General features: G+C 39.7%; 2 protein-coding genes and 1 long non-coding RNA gene across 7 annotated transcripts in view; 1 reads left to right on the forward strand and 2 right to left on the reverse strand.

Annotated features, from left to right (window-relative positions):
- Positions 1-8,445, forward strand: part of si:dkey-24l11.2 (uncharacterized protein LOC100034462 homolog) — an 11,336-nt gene extending 2,891 nt beyond the window's left edge. Inside the window, exons 1-12 of one of the 5 annotated variants that reach the window (XM_036002677.1) lie at positions 2,832-2,914; positions 3,528-4,145; positions 4,921-4,980; positions 5,087-5,139; positions 5,223-5,367; positions 5,503-5,882; positions 5,974-6,202; positions 6,313-6,427; positions 6,612-6,729; positions 6,830-6,941; positions 7,039-7,151; positions 7,366-8,445. In XM_036002677.1, coding sequence (XP_035858570.1) covers positions 3,537-4,145; positions 4,921-4,980; positions 5,087-5,139; positions 5,223-5,367; positions 5,503-5,882; positions 5,974-6,202; positions 6,313-6,427; positions 6,612-6,729; positions 6,830-6,941; positions 7,039-7,151; positions 7,366-7,435 — 2,004 coding nt within the window. In that variant the 5' untranslated portion in view covers positions 2,832-2,914; positions 3,528-3,536 and the 3' untranslated portion in view covers positions 7,436-8,445. Of the gene's footprint in view, positions 1-2,831; positions 2,986-3,527; positions 4,146-4,920; positions 4,981-5,086; positions 5,140-5,222; positions 5,368-5,502; positions 5,883-5,973; positions 6,203-6,312; positions 6,457-6,611; positions 6,730-6,829; positions 6,942-7,038; positions 7,152-7,365 lie in introns of those variants that run through there. The other 4 variants (XM_036002681.1, XM_036002676.1, XM_036002680.1 and 1 more) reach the window with 4 other exon arrangements.
- Positions 8,446-8,792: 347 nt separating this feature from the next.
- Positions 8,793-13,230, reverse strand: kti12 (KTI12 chromatin associated homolog). The gene is made up of 9 exons (XM_031283065.2): positions 12,962-13,230; positions 11,976-12,027; positions 11,832-11,884; positions 11,687-11,742; positions 11,499-11,578; positions 11,169-11,328; positions 10,969-11,031; positions 9,723-9,791; positions 8,793-9,010 (listed from the first exon to the last, which is right to left on the reverse strand). Exons 1-9 carry the CDS (start codon positions 13,110-13,112, stop codon positions 8,867-8,869), a joined length of 828 nt encoding a protein of 275 aa, XP_031138925.1. The 5' UTR covers positions 13,113-13,230; the 3' UTR covers positions 8,793-8,866.
- Positions 12,431-12,955, reverse strand: LOC118495379. The gene is made up of 2 exons (XR_004897758.1): positions 12,668-12,955; positions 12,431-12,617 (listed from the first exon to the last, which is right to left on the reverse strand). It is a non-coding gene; the product is annotated as an uncharacterized LOC118495379 (long non-coding RNA).
- Positions 13,231-13,706: the final 476 nt, after the last annotated feature.

The following is a 13,706-nucleotide window of genomic DNA, read 5'->3' on the forward strand; positions in this document are numbered from 1 at the left end:
TAAATCCACCTGCCACAGGGACTTTTTACCAGCCACTTTTTTTTGTGTCATAAAGGTGAAAAACAGGAATTGCTGTGTCTCTATGATCCTATCCTGTCCTATTGATGGTAGCCTACTCGTGGACATTGCTCCGTCATCACGTGCTGTAGTATGGGGGCCCGCCTTGATAATCCTGCATAGGGGCCCGGTGTTGGCTCGTTACGCCACTGCATATAAGAGATAAGATGACTGACAAAATCAGGAGTAGCCTACGTGCACCACAACAACAACAAAACACTGGTGAATGCGCACCATAACACAAGAATTTTTTTGTATAGTTCTTAAAAATAAAAAAATAAATAAAAAGGAAACTTGTTTTGGGGAGAATAATACTTATTACTATTAATTCATTATTCTGGGCTGAGATTTAGGAACCTTATCAAAAAGGCTCAGGATGCTGCAAATGTTGGTAAAATATGAAAAAGGCTGGTGGATTTAAGACACAAAATAAGAATGTATTGAATGAATCAAATATGAACATATCTGTCATTGTCAGTGGCTTGTTGATCTTTACATTGTTAGTTAGTTTCCTATCCTGGCCTGGGACACACATTCATACGGTTTCATAAAGTACTTATTGGACTTTAACTTATCATTACACTTACAATAACGAGAGTAGCTGGTCTCAATTTAGGTCATCCTGTAGGTCTCATCTGCGTTTTTTCCTACATCCACCGTGTGCGTTTGTGTGTGATTGTGTGTGTGTCTGTGCGTGTGTTTGCGTGTGTGTGTGTGATTGTGTGTGCGCGTCAGTCGCGGGGGAAACGGAGCATCCCCGCCCGCTGCAGAGAGCCGACAGTATTGAAACAGCAGCAGCTTCAGTGACAGCGTACATTGATGTTAAAATGTATACATGTTGGCAGGACGGTCTGAAATGTTTTGCACGGTCTTTCGCTGTACGTTTTGTTGGTAAATGTGAGATGTTCGAGTCACACACACGGCTCGTCTTCATATCAGAAACTAGGAAATTAACTTTACCCGTTCTCACTCCCGCTTGATCAGTGGCTGCACGTGGGACTGCTGGGATTGTGTGAGTATTGAAAATGCGATAGGGGGCCCCGGCTGTCAATCAATGTCTCCCAGTGATGCGGGCCCCTGATTGGACCAGGCCCGTAAGCAACAGCGTACCCTGCTTACCGATAGTTAGGTGTCTGAATCGCTCAATTCTCATTGGCTACCCGCCAAACGTGGCAGGTAGATTGACAGTTTCACCCGCCAATCACAAAAGTTACCCGCATTTGGCGGGTGCCAATTTCATGCCCTGTTCATGATTATGACAAAAAGAAAGCAATTTCCATCTGCTGATAAAGATCATGTGAATATATGATTGAAAATTCCAGAGCAGGTTCTAAATTGACTTTGTGACAGCTGCTGTGTCCAAGTTAAGAATGAACTTTGAACCTCTTCGCGTCCATTTCACACTCCCAAACTGTAGAGGGCGACATAACAAATGTATATTCAGAGCACCTTTCGACAGTAACTAAAATCTTCCGAACAATCTTTTTTTTTTATTATCTTTATTGCAAATCAAGTACAATTACAAATCCCAAAATACATATATACCACGGGTTGGGATCATAGACTGTATATAAGAATGGACCAACAGATCCCGTTGCTCTGGACGGAGACCAGTGAAGGGTGTCACTGCCCGATGTGAGTCGCGCATGCGTCACTTTGCGACAAGTAGCCTACAAGATGCTAACGCACAGTCTATGAGCTAACGTTAGCAATCAAACAATCATAGATAGCTAAAACGTTTTTGAAATGACTGCTCCTGCTGGCTACAATTTAGCAATCAAACACAATAAAGGCTGTCACTTAATGGCGTTTTGAGCTAACGTTAGCAATCAAACAGTCATAGATAGCCAAAACGTTTTTGAAATGACTGCTAGCTAAAAGTTAGCAATCAAACACAACAAAGGCTGTCACTTGAATGGCATTTTGAGCTAACGTTAGCAACCAAACAGTCATAGATAGCTACAACGTTTTTGAAATGATTACCATCTTCTGTTATTGTATGTAAAGAGAAACGTTTATTATTTTATAGATTTCACAAATTTCAGTATGACACGTTATGCCGTAAACAGTTTAAATCTGAGCATGCGCGACTCACATCGGGCAGTGACAAAGGCCGTTAGAAGCATAGATGGTTAGAAGAACTTTTCCGGTGAGCGCTGAGCGTTACTGCGCAGCCTCCAACTGAGAGAAACGACGTACATGTGACGTGAGCAACGTGTCTGAAAGTTGTAAGTCTTCTGGTAGCTGTGCCAAGAGAAATCTCAATCATTCCCAATCTTGCAGAGACGGAGAGCGTAGGTATATGTAAGGAGATAACATAGACAGGCTAATTATTGCTAACTAAAATGCTAGTTAACATTAGTAATTACACTTAAACAGCTAATGTAAGTCCAAACTGCCTGCGAGCTTCTCCTGTACTATACGGTAATTCCTCTACTATGCGACAGTAAGTCGTGTGGTTATGACACAATCGTTAGCCTATTTTTATAAAAACGTATACTACGGAGCCATAACGTGAGGTACAAGGTAATGGAGCCTTTTATACATTGTCGCGTTTCTTTAGAAATAAACAATGGACAAATAAAGTCTTTAAACGCTTCAGATGTAAAGTTATTCGCTGTCAAAGTGACGTCAAAATGAATGGCAGTCAATGGAATGCTAACGTGGGTGATCGCTTTGTAGCATTAAAATGGCGCCATAGGAGATTCGAGCTCTGAGGCGAAGCTTACCCCCTTGGTTGGGATGTAGCCTACATAAAATATAACCTTTCGTCGCACGTAATGACGTAAACGAGTGCGCTGTTACGTACGGATACGTTTGTTGTTGCACGTAACGGTGCAGTCACTTGTCACTTAAGGTAACGTTAGCTTTTTAACACTTGTCATTACACGGAATACACTTTAACGCGGATCCTTGTGTGTATTTGAGGTAATGTTATCTTTCATATTTGATTTGAATGAAGTGACTTACATAGCAAAACACTTCCCACTGTCAGCGGTACCTAGCTAAAGTTTAGCTAGCTAACGTTACGCATAGAGCTAACGTGACTGTCACGTGACGTTAGGTATTTTTTTTTGTCCATGGAACACTGAGCTGATAAACATTAAAGCAAAATGCCACGCTCTTGTTTGGAGGTTAGTTAGATACACTTTTTCAACATAAAGAACAAAATAAAGAAATTGTGTTCCCAGTTTGTTATGGCAGAACTTGAATGTCCTTACTGCCCAGTGCCCAGACTTTCATATGCATAGCGCTATCTGATCTCTTGTGGCTGAATGAGAGCAGGTATTTGTATCCAGGTTTCAAAATCTTGTAGATAAGATTAGAGGCGGTTCTAGCAGCCATATTAATGTCCATATTAATTACAAATGGGTGTTTGTGTCCACGTACTTTTGGCCCTGTAGTGTTTACATATAAGTAAATAAGTAGACACATCTGTTTAATCTGTGTTACTGTACTCATTCATTCAGGTGTTAATAATGATGGAGGATGGTGAGGGAGAGAAGACGGGTGAATCAGAGCCTGTGCTACATACACAGCAGCTGTGTCGCTTCTTCTCTCAAGGAAGACACTGCAATTTTGGAAAGAAATGCAGATTCCTACACATAAGAGATGATGCCAAAGCTCATGAGAAGAAAACCATCAGGACACCCAGCCAGTCAGATGTTGCATCTCCAAACTCAGAGGTCCCTGGAGGAGATGTGGGGCACAGGCCTCCATCAACTAGTAACTCCAGGGTTGCTCCAGCAGCTGGCCGCCGCCCCTGTCGCTACTTTATCTCAGGCCACTGCACTATGGAAGACAGATGTCGCTTCTGGCATCCACCACAGTTCCCCCCACTGGATGACCAGCCTGTTCCTGGCAAGAACCCAAGACCTGCACAGAGGATGCCACCAGTACCCCGTCCTGGCATCCTCCAAGAGGTTAAGCTGTGTGACCTGACAGAGAATGTCGCCATGCAGCTACGAGACACAGAGATCAAGCAGTTGAAGAAGCGTTTTCCCAAAGACCAGCTGATTATTCAGGAACAAAGTAATTGCAAAGTTACTTATTACAGGGTGGCTGTAGAGGCCACTGATCCAGACTGGGTAAACATTTTTTTCTACCTTCTTTCTCTTCTCCTCCCTCGAAAGCTTAGAGCAAAAATCCACCCACATATTTTTTCTATAATACAGTAGAGCTCAGTTTTAATTGGTGAACTTGAAAAAGTCTCTTCACTCATAAACACAGAGTGAGACTGTATTTGGAGACAAACGCTAAAGCCTCTTCGTAGACAATAAATAGTAAAACGATACCTACTATGCTGTGACGGCACCCATGGTGATTTTACTGTGAAAGTGTATTTGTTAGTGAATAACATGGGATTTTTATCAATTAAACTACACCACTGAGATAAAATCAGGCCTATTTGTTATATGAGAAATGGGGTAAAGCAGTGATTAAAACTTGGCTATTTTGGCTAAATTTGAAAACAAGTTATTTAGAAAGATTACTTTGCTATTCTGCTGTTCCCTTAGATTAGATTTGATAGACTTTATTTATCCCAAATTGGGAAATTTCTTACAGTGTTGCTTAGCCAGTGCCAAATTGGGTAAGACATAGCCAACCGTTTGACTGAATAAATATTACTGGCATATCAGAAGTATTAATCCACTTTATCAGCATTGTTATAGAAACCATAATCCACAAGTTTCACACTCTTGTACATCATTAATGAACCAACTTTTTTTTCCGCTTTGGTGTGATAATAGGTTACATAGATGGAAATTACCCTGCTACAGTACTATCTGGTCCAGATGATACTGTAGTTAGTATATTTCCACTGGCAGTGGAACTATACTAACTCAGCATTTTAACTTATAGCCCTTTGATCTGAAAGAAGTGGACATCATGGTGAGCTTCCCAGACAGTTACCCCCAGGAGGTAAAGACCACTGCTTCCATTTTCACTACAGGTTCTGTAATACACTATACAGTAAATGGTTAACATGAAAAGAACAGTTCCTTATCACCTTGATACTTTTTCTTAGATTTTTACATTGGACATACCGTTGGACCAGGAGCTGCCGCCACTAATGGCAAGGTAAAAGCATGTACAGTTTATTTTAAACATGTAATGTTTGGAGTCATTGGTGGTGACATTTATATAAATCTTTGGCTATGTAGACATGTACAGCAAGCGTCTTTGGAGTGGCTTCAAGCCAAGCATGCAACCAATCAGCTTCTGGGAAAGGTAGAGCTGCTCTTCCGGCCTTTTCTTCGCTGGCTCGATCGTAGTTTGGAGAGACTGTTCACTGAAGGAGCCCGCCAGGTGAGACTGCAATCTGCATGAACAGAAGATTGTGAATTGCGTTTTCCCTTTTGAATTTACCGAAACAACCTGTAAATATCTGCTTTTATTTTATTTTCCAAATGCTGAAAGATTTTTTCTTGAATGTTTTTGCAGTTAAAAAAAGACATTGATTTAGAAAAAGCTGGATTGCAGTTCATACCGTACCAGGAACTCCAGGCAACAGTGTGTGAAAAATCTGTGAACGATCATTCATCTGACACCGCTGCTGCAGGTGAGGATGTCAGTGATGAAGGAAAACTGGAAAAGAGAGATAGCGAGAGGACAATGGAGGGAGGGAAGTTAGTGCAGCAGGAGGGTCCAGGTGGTGATGAAGGGCAGCAGGAGGAGGAGGAGGAAGCCAGTCATCTGGTGGAGAACATTAAGATCAGTGATCCCCGCAGAGGCACAGAAGTAAAGCTGCTGGGACTGAGGCTGGGAGAGAACACAGCCACCGTAGTGGCCAAACAAATCACTGTTTGTCTTCAATGTAACAGGTAAGGACAAAGAGCTAAATGTCATATCAATATCACAAATTAGACTGTTTAATCAGAATGACGCACTTGACTGTTTGTGTCCTGTCTGCAGGTGTAAGGTAACTGCAGACCTGACACTGACTGGGAGGGCACCCTGCACAGCTCAGTGTGAAAAGTGCAGTGCAAGCATCAATGCTGCATTCAGGCCCTGCATGCTGCACCATTACAGCGATGTCCTGGGATACCTGGACCTTCACAACGCTGCACCTGCTGACCTTGTTCTTCAGGAATGTGAACTCATTGTGGGCTGCCTCAGCTGCTCCCAGGAGGGCCCTGTGCAGGTGGTGAAACCAGTCATGTTCAACACTGCACATCTGTTTTGTTTTAAAATCAGTGTGAAATATCACCAGAAGTGAAATATGTCATCTCTGAAATTGCTTATTTTCATCAGAACCTTTCCTATGGTCAAACAAAGGAGTTTAATTGTGAACACTGCCACAGCAAACTCGGGATTCTGGCTGAGAGCACAAGATTCCAGTATATTCAGCCACGCACCAGCAAAACAGGTTCAGCTACACCCAGCTCACCTACATTTGCTATCAAAGGAATCAGCAAAAGTTTAAGATCTTACAACAACAAACTGCCACAGTTTGCTCTCTCACCTCACATTGTTATTTAAAAAGCTACACAGTGCATGAAACCCTTTCAGAGCAGAATATTATAATGTGAATTTGTGCCCCCGTTGTGCAGGTCCAAGTGCTTGTGCTGTTAAGTATAAGACGATAAGAGATCCTGCTGTGCAAAAGGGGAAGCCCCTGCCAGAAAAAGGAGTATGCAAACATTACAGACAGAGCCACCGCTGGCTAAGGTACCGTCGTCACTGTGTCCTATCTCATTTCACGTGTCTGACATGGAAGCTCTGAGAAGAACAAGTATCGTGAAAGCTTTGTGCCACTGCCTGCCTTCAGGTTTCCCTGCTGTGGCCGGGCTTACCCCTGTGATGGATGCCATGATGAGGACCAGGACCACCCCATGGAACTGGCCACCAGGATGATCTGTGGCTACTGTGCCAAAGAACAGGTGAGCTAAAGACTGCTTTAGACTGCGGGTAATGTTAGACTTTGCCTCTGAATTGAAACTTTTAAAAATGTTGTCCCTACATCGTTTGTTGTTGCAGCCATATGGCAATGGAAAGCCTTGCATCAGCTGTGGAAGCATGATGACGAGAGGTGCACGCACCAGCCACTGGGAGGGAGGACTGGGATGCAGAAACAAAGTCAAAATGAGCAGGTACATCTATATCTAACGACACTAAGGTCCACATTTGTCTACTCTTATGTTAACATTACTGATGAAAACATAATGGTAGTTGTAATGGCTTTAATTATTAAATATTACAAAGCAAGGAATAGCTCCAACACTAGTAGCAGTTTTTCTTTGTTAAAAAAATGTACTTTTGTTTTCAGTGGTTAAAAGGTTAAATTAGTTTTTTGTTTCTTTTCAGAAATGATCGACATAAATATGCCAACACCAACAAAACGATTTCAAGGAAGGCCGTCGGTGAAAAGAAGTAGTTGGTGAAGAAGAGCATTATCTCCCTAACTTGTGAAAAGACAAATTTTATAAATGATTTCAAAGAAATTATTGCACATTTTCCTCATTAAATCATGTTATGATTTATTCAGTGTGATTGTGAGAAGTGTTGAAATGTTATGGTCTGTAAATTGAATGTGGATTGAATTGGATGACTTGTGAGTTTTATTTTCAAGATGTGAAATTTCTGTAAATCAAAATTAGGGTCTATTCTGCAACTCGGATTAGAAAACTATCTGGAGCATATTTCACTTTTACAAAAAAAAGCGTCTTTGTCCATGTGCAACGTAACATCATGACTTGCTCCAACCGGACAGGCGGCCAACAACGGGAGCGATGGCTAAGAGCTTCGTGACAGTGCTGTATAACCACATATTCTTTGTTCTCTTGTAATAATTGGCATGTTCATACTGCCTACACCAATACTACCACAGGATGCTCTACTCAGTATGAAGTATTCATTGATGGACTTAGACTAGCTGTACTTTTCCTCTTTGGCAGAAATTATTAACTATAATTGGCATTTTATACATCACAAGTATTCACAGCTTTACCCGTGGATTCATGTAATCCACCATGAACACATGATGCCTTTTTCTTGGTCGACTGAGCAGCTCAGCATCCCAGAACAGATGACTGTTGGACTCTGGAGCAACCAGGACCCAATTCTTTTAAAGTGCCACCCACTTGCCGTTTTTGCAAGCAAAGCAAACCCCAAACAACTTCCTGTTCTTTCTTTTCTCACAATGTTAAAACAAAGTCTTTCCTTTCATATTTTGCTGACAAATCCCACGGAGGAATAATAAGCTTTTCAAAAAAGAAAACCAAGTAGTTTGTCAGGCTTTCACCAAGAGGTCCAGTACAATACAAAGGGAATAAAGGATAACCCGTACTTGACAAAGTTCTGAGCTTGGACTGGATGTTAGACTGACTTGAATGTAGAATTCATTACAAAAAAAATGACACAGCAAAAAGGGGATTCAAAGGAAAACAACTGATGGAAATATTAATGCATGTAGAGGGCAGGAATGATAAATAGTCTTATATTGAGCTTGAATGTTTATGCTTGACCTTGGAAATAGCAGCCCTTACAAAGCGTACGGTTGCACGCAGTAAGTATTTTTTATTTTTTTTTTCAAATGTCTATCAATCCTTTTGGTTTTACCGAGGTGGGTTCAAAGAATGCCTTCGCAGCTGTTGTGCTTGCTGTGTCTAGAAATTAATCTGTATACAAGTACTGCGTGATGTTTTTTTGTAAGTTCATTATCATTTTTACTCTAATTTCTCTGATTGTTTTTTTTTTTTAGCTGAATCTTTGTAAAAATGACCAATAACACAAACATTCATCAAATATTTTAATATATTTATTTTTTTACCCAAAAATAAAAACATTAAACCAATGCTATAAAATTTCAGTGAAGACTCTTATTTAAATACTGCACAAACATGTTGGATATGTGTCCCGAGTTCTCTGTTGGGTGCATCTTGGTGTAGCTGATGAACTGGCGCCGAAGTTTCCTCAGCTCTGCCATGTTGATGCTCCTGGTGAGCTCGATGTTAAACATCAGGTTAAGGACATTTGAGTACAAGAAGAAGACAGAAGATTTGCCTCACGTTTTCTACAGCACAGCTGAACAGTGAAGAAGCAATAACTAACTGACCAAAAGCATCTAAAAGGTCACAGTATCACATCTCAACCTTTAAGGAGAACAACACAAAGTACTGTTACTGATGTCATCTTAAAAGATGCACCACGCCATTAAAGGTTGACCAGCACAGAACTACTTTTGTACTTTTAAGTTAGTCTCTGCCTGGAATGACACGTTCAAAAGGAATAAATCAAAGTGTTTCTTCTGAGGTCTGACACAGTACACCTGCATTTGATGTCTCTCCCCCTCAATACGTATCCCACAGCATGTTGTTATAGGCAAGACCTTTAACAGTGATTGGCTGCTTTGCCCTTCATTAAAAGTACTTTGATGGACATGCATCCATCCCCCTTCTCCTTCAAACAAGTCAAGGATGCAGAGTAATTTGCCTCCTGCTGGTGAGGGAATATGACTCCTTAAGAGCTAGATGATAAAAATGAGTCAGCACAAATTAACAGAGGTAATACAAATGTCATACATTCAGTCATAAGCTGTGAAAGATCACTGCTAGCTGGAACTTGTGGCATCCCACATAAAAACCTAACTACTAGAACCTGTGAAAGGATTCTTCAAAATGTGGGTTTTAAATAAAAAGTATGTAAATGTGTAAAAAGGATATCTTTTCTGTAGCTCCTGGAACTGGAATGAGATCCCCGGGAACACTTGTCTTCTGTGCGTTAAAAATTGCCTGGAAATTTTAAATGACCTTTATTAAAACACATTACATACAAAAAAGTAGTGTTTTTACTGACAAACACAGCTCCCCAGGTGCTTTGGTTTGTTATGGAGTTCGAGATCAGCAAAGTGGGATCTGCACACTAAGAATTAAATGGACTGATTAATCAAAATGACGAAAGTACTTGTTCTTCTAATTATTCAATTCATTTACAGGGGACTTGTATAAAAATCATTTGAACAAAAAAAAGGTGTGCTCAAAAAGCAAACCAAGGGAACAAAACAGATGATTTCTTATTGGCTAACACCAATTAGCAGACATAACCCATCACAGGTAGTAATAGGTAGATTAATAATTACAGGAGCAAAGGTATTTACAAAACTGGACACACAAACATACCATTATCAAAGTAACCTTCCAGAGCATCACATGACCAGATCCACACCGCCAAATTAGTCGATGAAACCTTGACGTTAGTGCCCGAAAATAAATGGTCTCCATCTTCTTTCATGTAACTATGGCCTTCAATATACTGGTAAAACAAGTAGACAACTCAAGTCTAGTGGTGCACGATATATCGGCCGTCGACATAATATCGGCCGATATGGTCATTTTTTTTAACACATCGGTATCGGTTCGATGTCAAATTATATAAATATTAATTTTTTCCTCTGAAAATCTGATGACAGTCATATTTTGCACACAGGTAAAGGTGCTCAATATCAGTCATTTTGGAAAATAAATGACAAAAGTAAAAAAAAAAAATATCGACATCGGTCAATATCGGTATCGGCCATAACAGCAATATTAATATCGGTTATCGGTATCGGCCACAATTTTCACATCGGTGCATCACTACTCAAGTCTCAGAATTAATTAACGTAAGCATATATATCTTGACATTCTGCGGTATTGCTATGATTCTTCCCAGCTGCAGGGAAGTGAATATAGAAATAAGAGGACTTCATTTTTTTTGCTTTGTAAATTCAAATTTAAACAAAGTATTTTTTCTGAATAGGACTCCACAGTCCATTATTTTCCATTTTCAATTTGTGCGTCTCACTTTGGTGATCTTGAAATATGACATGACTCAAAAGACAGACAGTTCCAGCGAAAACAGTATCCCAGGAGAAAAATCTGCGTGACTGACAAATGAACAGAAAATCCAAAAGAACATATGTAGACATACCAATAATACATCTTGTGTGATCTTGTCCAACTCGTACAAGAAGTTTGCAGATGACAATGGTTGCTGCAGAGAAGAAGAATAGCTCTATTACCATTAGATGGTCAAAAAGGGAGCATGACATACAGAACATACAGCTACATCTTGTATGCTTGTTAAAAAAAAAAAAAAAAAAAACAACTGCATGTGTGTATGTCTCTTACACTCTGTGTAGACTGGTTAGGTGGGGGTGCTTTTCTTTTGAAAAGTGCGTCAGAAATGGCTTCATATGGAAGCGTGTCGTCTTTGAGGATGGTGAAGAGAGGACTGTCCCATCGGTTTCTGGAATCTGGAGCTTCAAATCTCAGCACTAATGCATCAAAGCTACAAGAGACAAACCAGATGTCAGGTAAAATACAAAAACAAAATTGGACGATGTTAACATTTGACAATGACAGTCATAGAAGTATTTTAAATCCTATCCAAAAGGTAAAGACAGTCCTACCAGAGACTGACATGCACCTGCACTGTATGTATAGAGGCTTCTCACTCACATTTCCTGGGTGTACTGCTCTGCAGCCTCTCTGTTGATATTCCACGTTGAGCTCACTTCATCTGACGTCAAACAGTATACCTTCATCGAAAGAAAGCATATGATTTTGACTTGTGTTGTTAATGTTTGGGTGATAGTTTTTGTTTTTAGATCTTAAAAATCCATTCGGTATTTCTCTAGTATACCTACCAGGCAGTGTGGTGTCTGTGCATGTTTGATGAGGCAGAAAAGTTCATAGCGGTAGCCTGTAGGTAAAAAAAGGTAGAAGCATGAACAAATCATAATGTTTTAACATAGAATCTGCATCTGCAAAACTATTGTTAGCAGGATTTACCTTTTATGTAATTTAATGAATCCAAAATTACAATGTCATCCTTGTTGAGTTTCCTAAACAACAAATAAAAGGTAAAAAAGGGATGCGACAGTAAAACATTACTCCAAGATTAATCTCATCTAAAAACAGATCCATCAAACCCACCTCTCTACTTCAGCTTTCAGAGATGCTCTGACATTTTTTTCCTTTTGGGAATCTGCAACATATCCAATAAGGTTTAAATTACAGCAAGAGAATGCAAAAGTCCAAGATTACTTTCTAGGAATCCAGTCTTCTTGAGACAGTTCATTTTTGATTGTTATACCAAACAACAGCAGTTGTGCTATTTACAATTACCAAATATTCTTATTGCCAATTGATTTGCCAATTATTTTCTTGGTTAATCAATTAAGTGTTTGATTTATAAAAAAAGGCAGACAATTTTCACATTTGAGAAGTTGGAACCGCAGTGAATTTTTTGCTTACAAAATTATCAAAATTGTTGGTGACTAATTTGATTCCATCAATTAACTGATATATAATACTATTACGCTTTAATTGCTGAAAAAAGTAAAAAACAAAAAAAAACAACAACAACAAATATATGCTGATATGATTTCTTTAAATTCTGGCGAGAAAATTATCTTCCAAACCAAATGTAATACCCAATATTTAAGTCACGTATAGTATGTAAAAGAAGAGAAAACTATAACGTTAGTTTCTCTTGTAAAGAAAATATCGACTGTCTATGTAGTTTAATTGGAAGATTCTCTACCATAGGGCAGTGATGACACCTGCACGCCAAACCTCATTTAAAATACTATTAAATGAATGCTGGCAAAAGCCTCGAAAAACACACACACTCTGTAGTACACGAATGAAAAACTCAGGATACAGTATTTTCAGTCGGCGGCACACCTAACAACGCAAACTTTACAGAAACAAGTCTATTTTAATATAAGGTTGTGATCATCAAAATTCCCGAGCCTCACTTCGCACAGTAGCGTGAAATATTGCGGTCGCATAAACAATATGAACGGTTTGGTGCAGACTTTCCAACAGGATTCAATAAAACTGAACAGCTACAAACACGTAATAAGCACCTAACGCTAAATAAAGACATAGCTAACTTAGCTATGCGTATGACTTGCCTGCGTAAACTGTGTTTTTCTCAACGCCCAGTGCTCCGTCTCCTACAATATGAACCTTTCTGTCAGTGTTCCGTTCAAAGCACACCTTCAGTTCTTCTGCTTTCTGTGTTTTACCACTACAGGGGTAGCCACACATCACTATTAGAGGCATAACTATTGACAGTTATCAAATAGACAAAACCTATCTTAAGATGTGATGAAAAGCATGTTCCCACTTTCACCCGGATATAATTACTAACGATACATTACAAACACGACCTACTTTTCCTAGGATGGCGAAGGCATGATCCGCCCTACTCGGCCTCTGATTGGCTTACCCTGGTATTTTACACTAATCCTAAACAATCACACTGCTCATGCCAAAACCTAACCAATCCAACCAACGAAGGCAACGAGTACTAGCCAATCAGATGCAGAGTAGGGCGGGTCATGCCGTCGCCATCCCACTAGGGCTGACTAAACACTGACTAAATTTGCCTACAGGAGGCGCCACAAAGCTAACTATTTTAACCCTTATGTAAAAAAAAAATACTTTGAATAGGCTAACACATATTTTGTATTACATTCTTTACTAGTTTTAATAATGAAACTAATATTTCAACGGAAATGTGAAAATCACAAAAAATGATTGACAACTGATCTAGTTTTCAGTACTATAGTTTATTAACAGGTGGCACAAATAATTAATATTAGGTTCAAATAACTGGACCCAAGAACAAAGCAGTGCAGATTGACATCACACTGT

The sequence above is a fragment of the Sander lucioperca genome, chromosome 7 (assembly GCF_008315115.2).
Source record: "Sander lucioperca isolate FBNREF2018 chromosome 7, SLUC_FBN_1.2, whole genome shotgun sequence".
NCBI classification, from domain to species: domain Eukaryota; kingdom Metazoa; phylum Chordata; class Actinopteri; order Perciformes; family Percidae; genus Sander; species Sander lucioperca.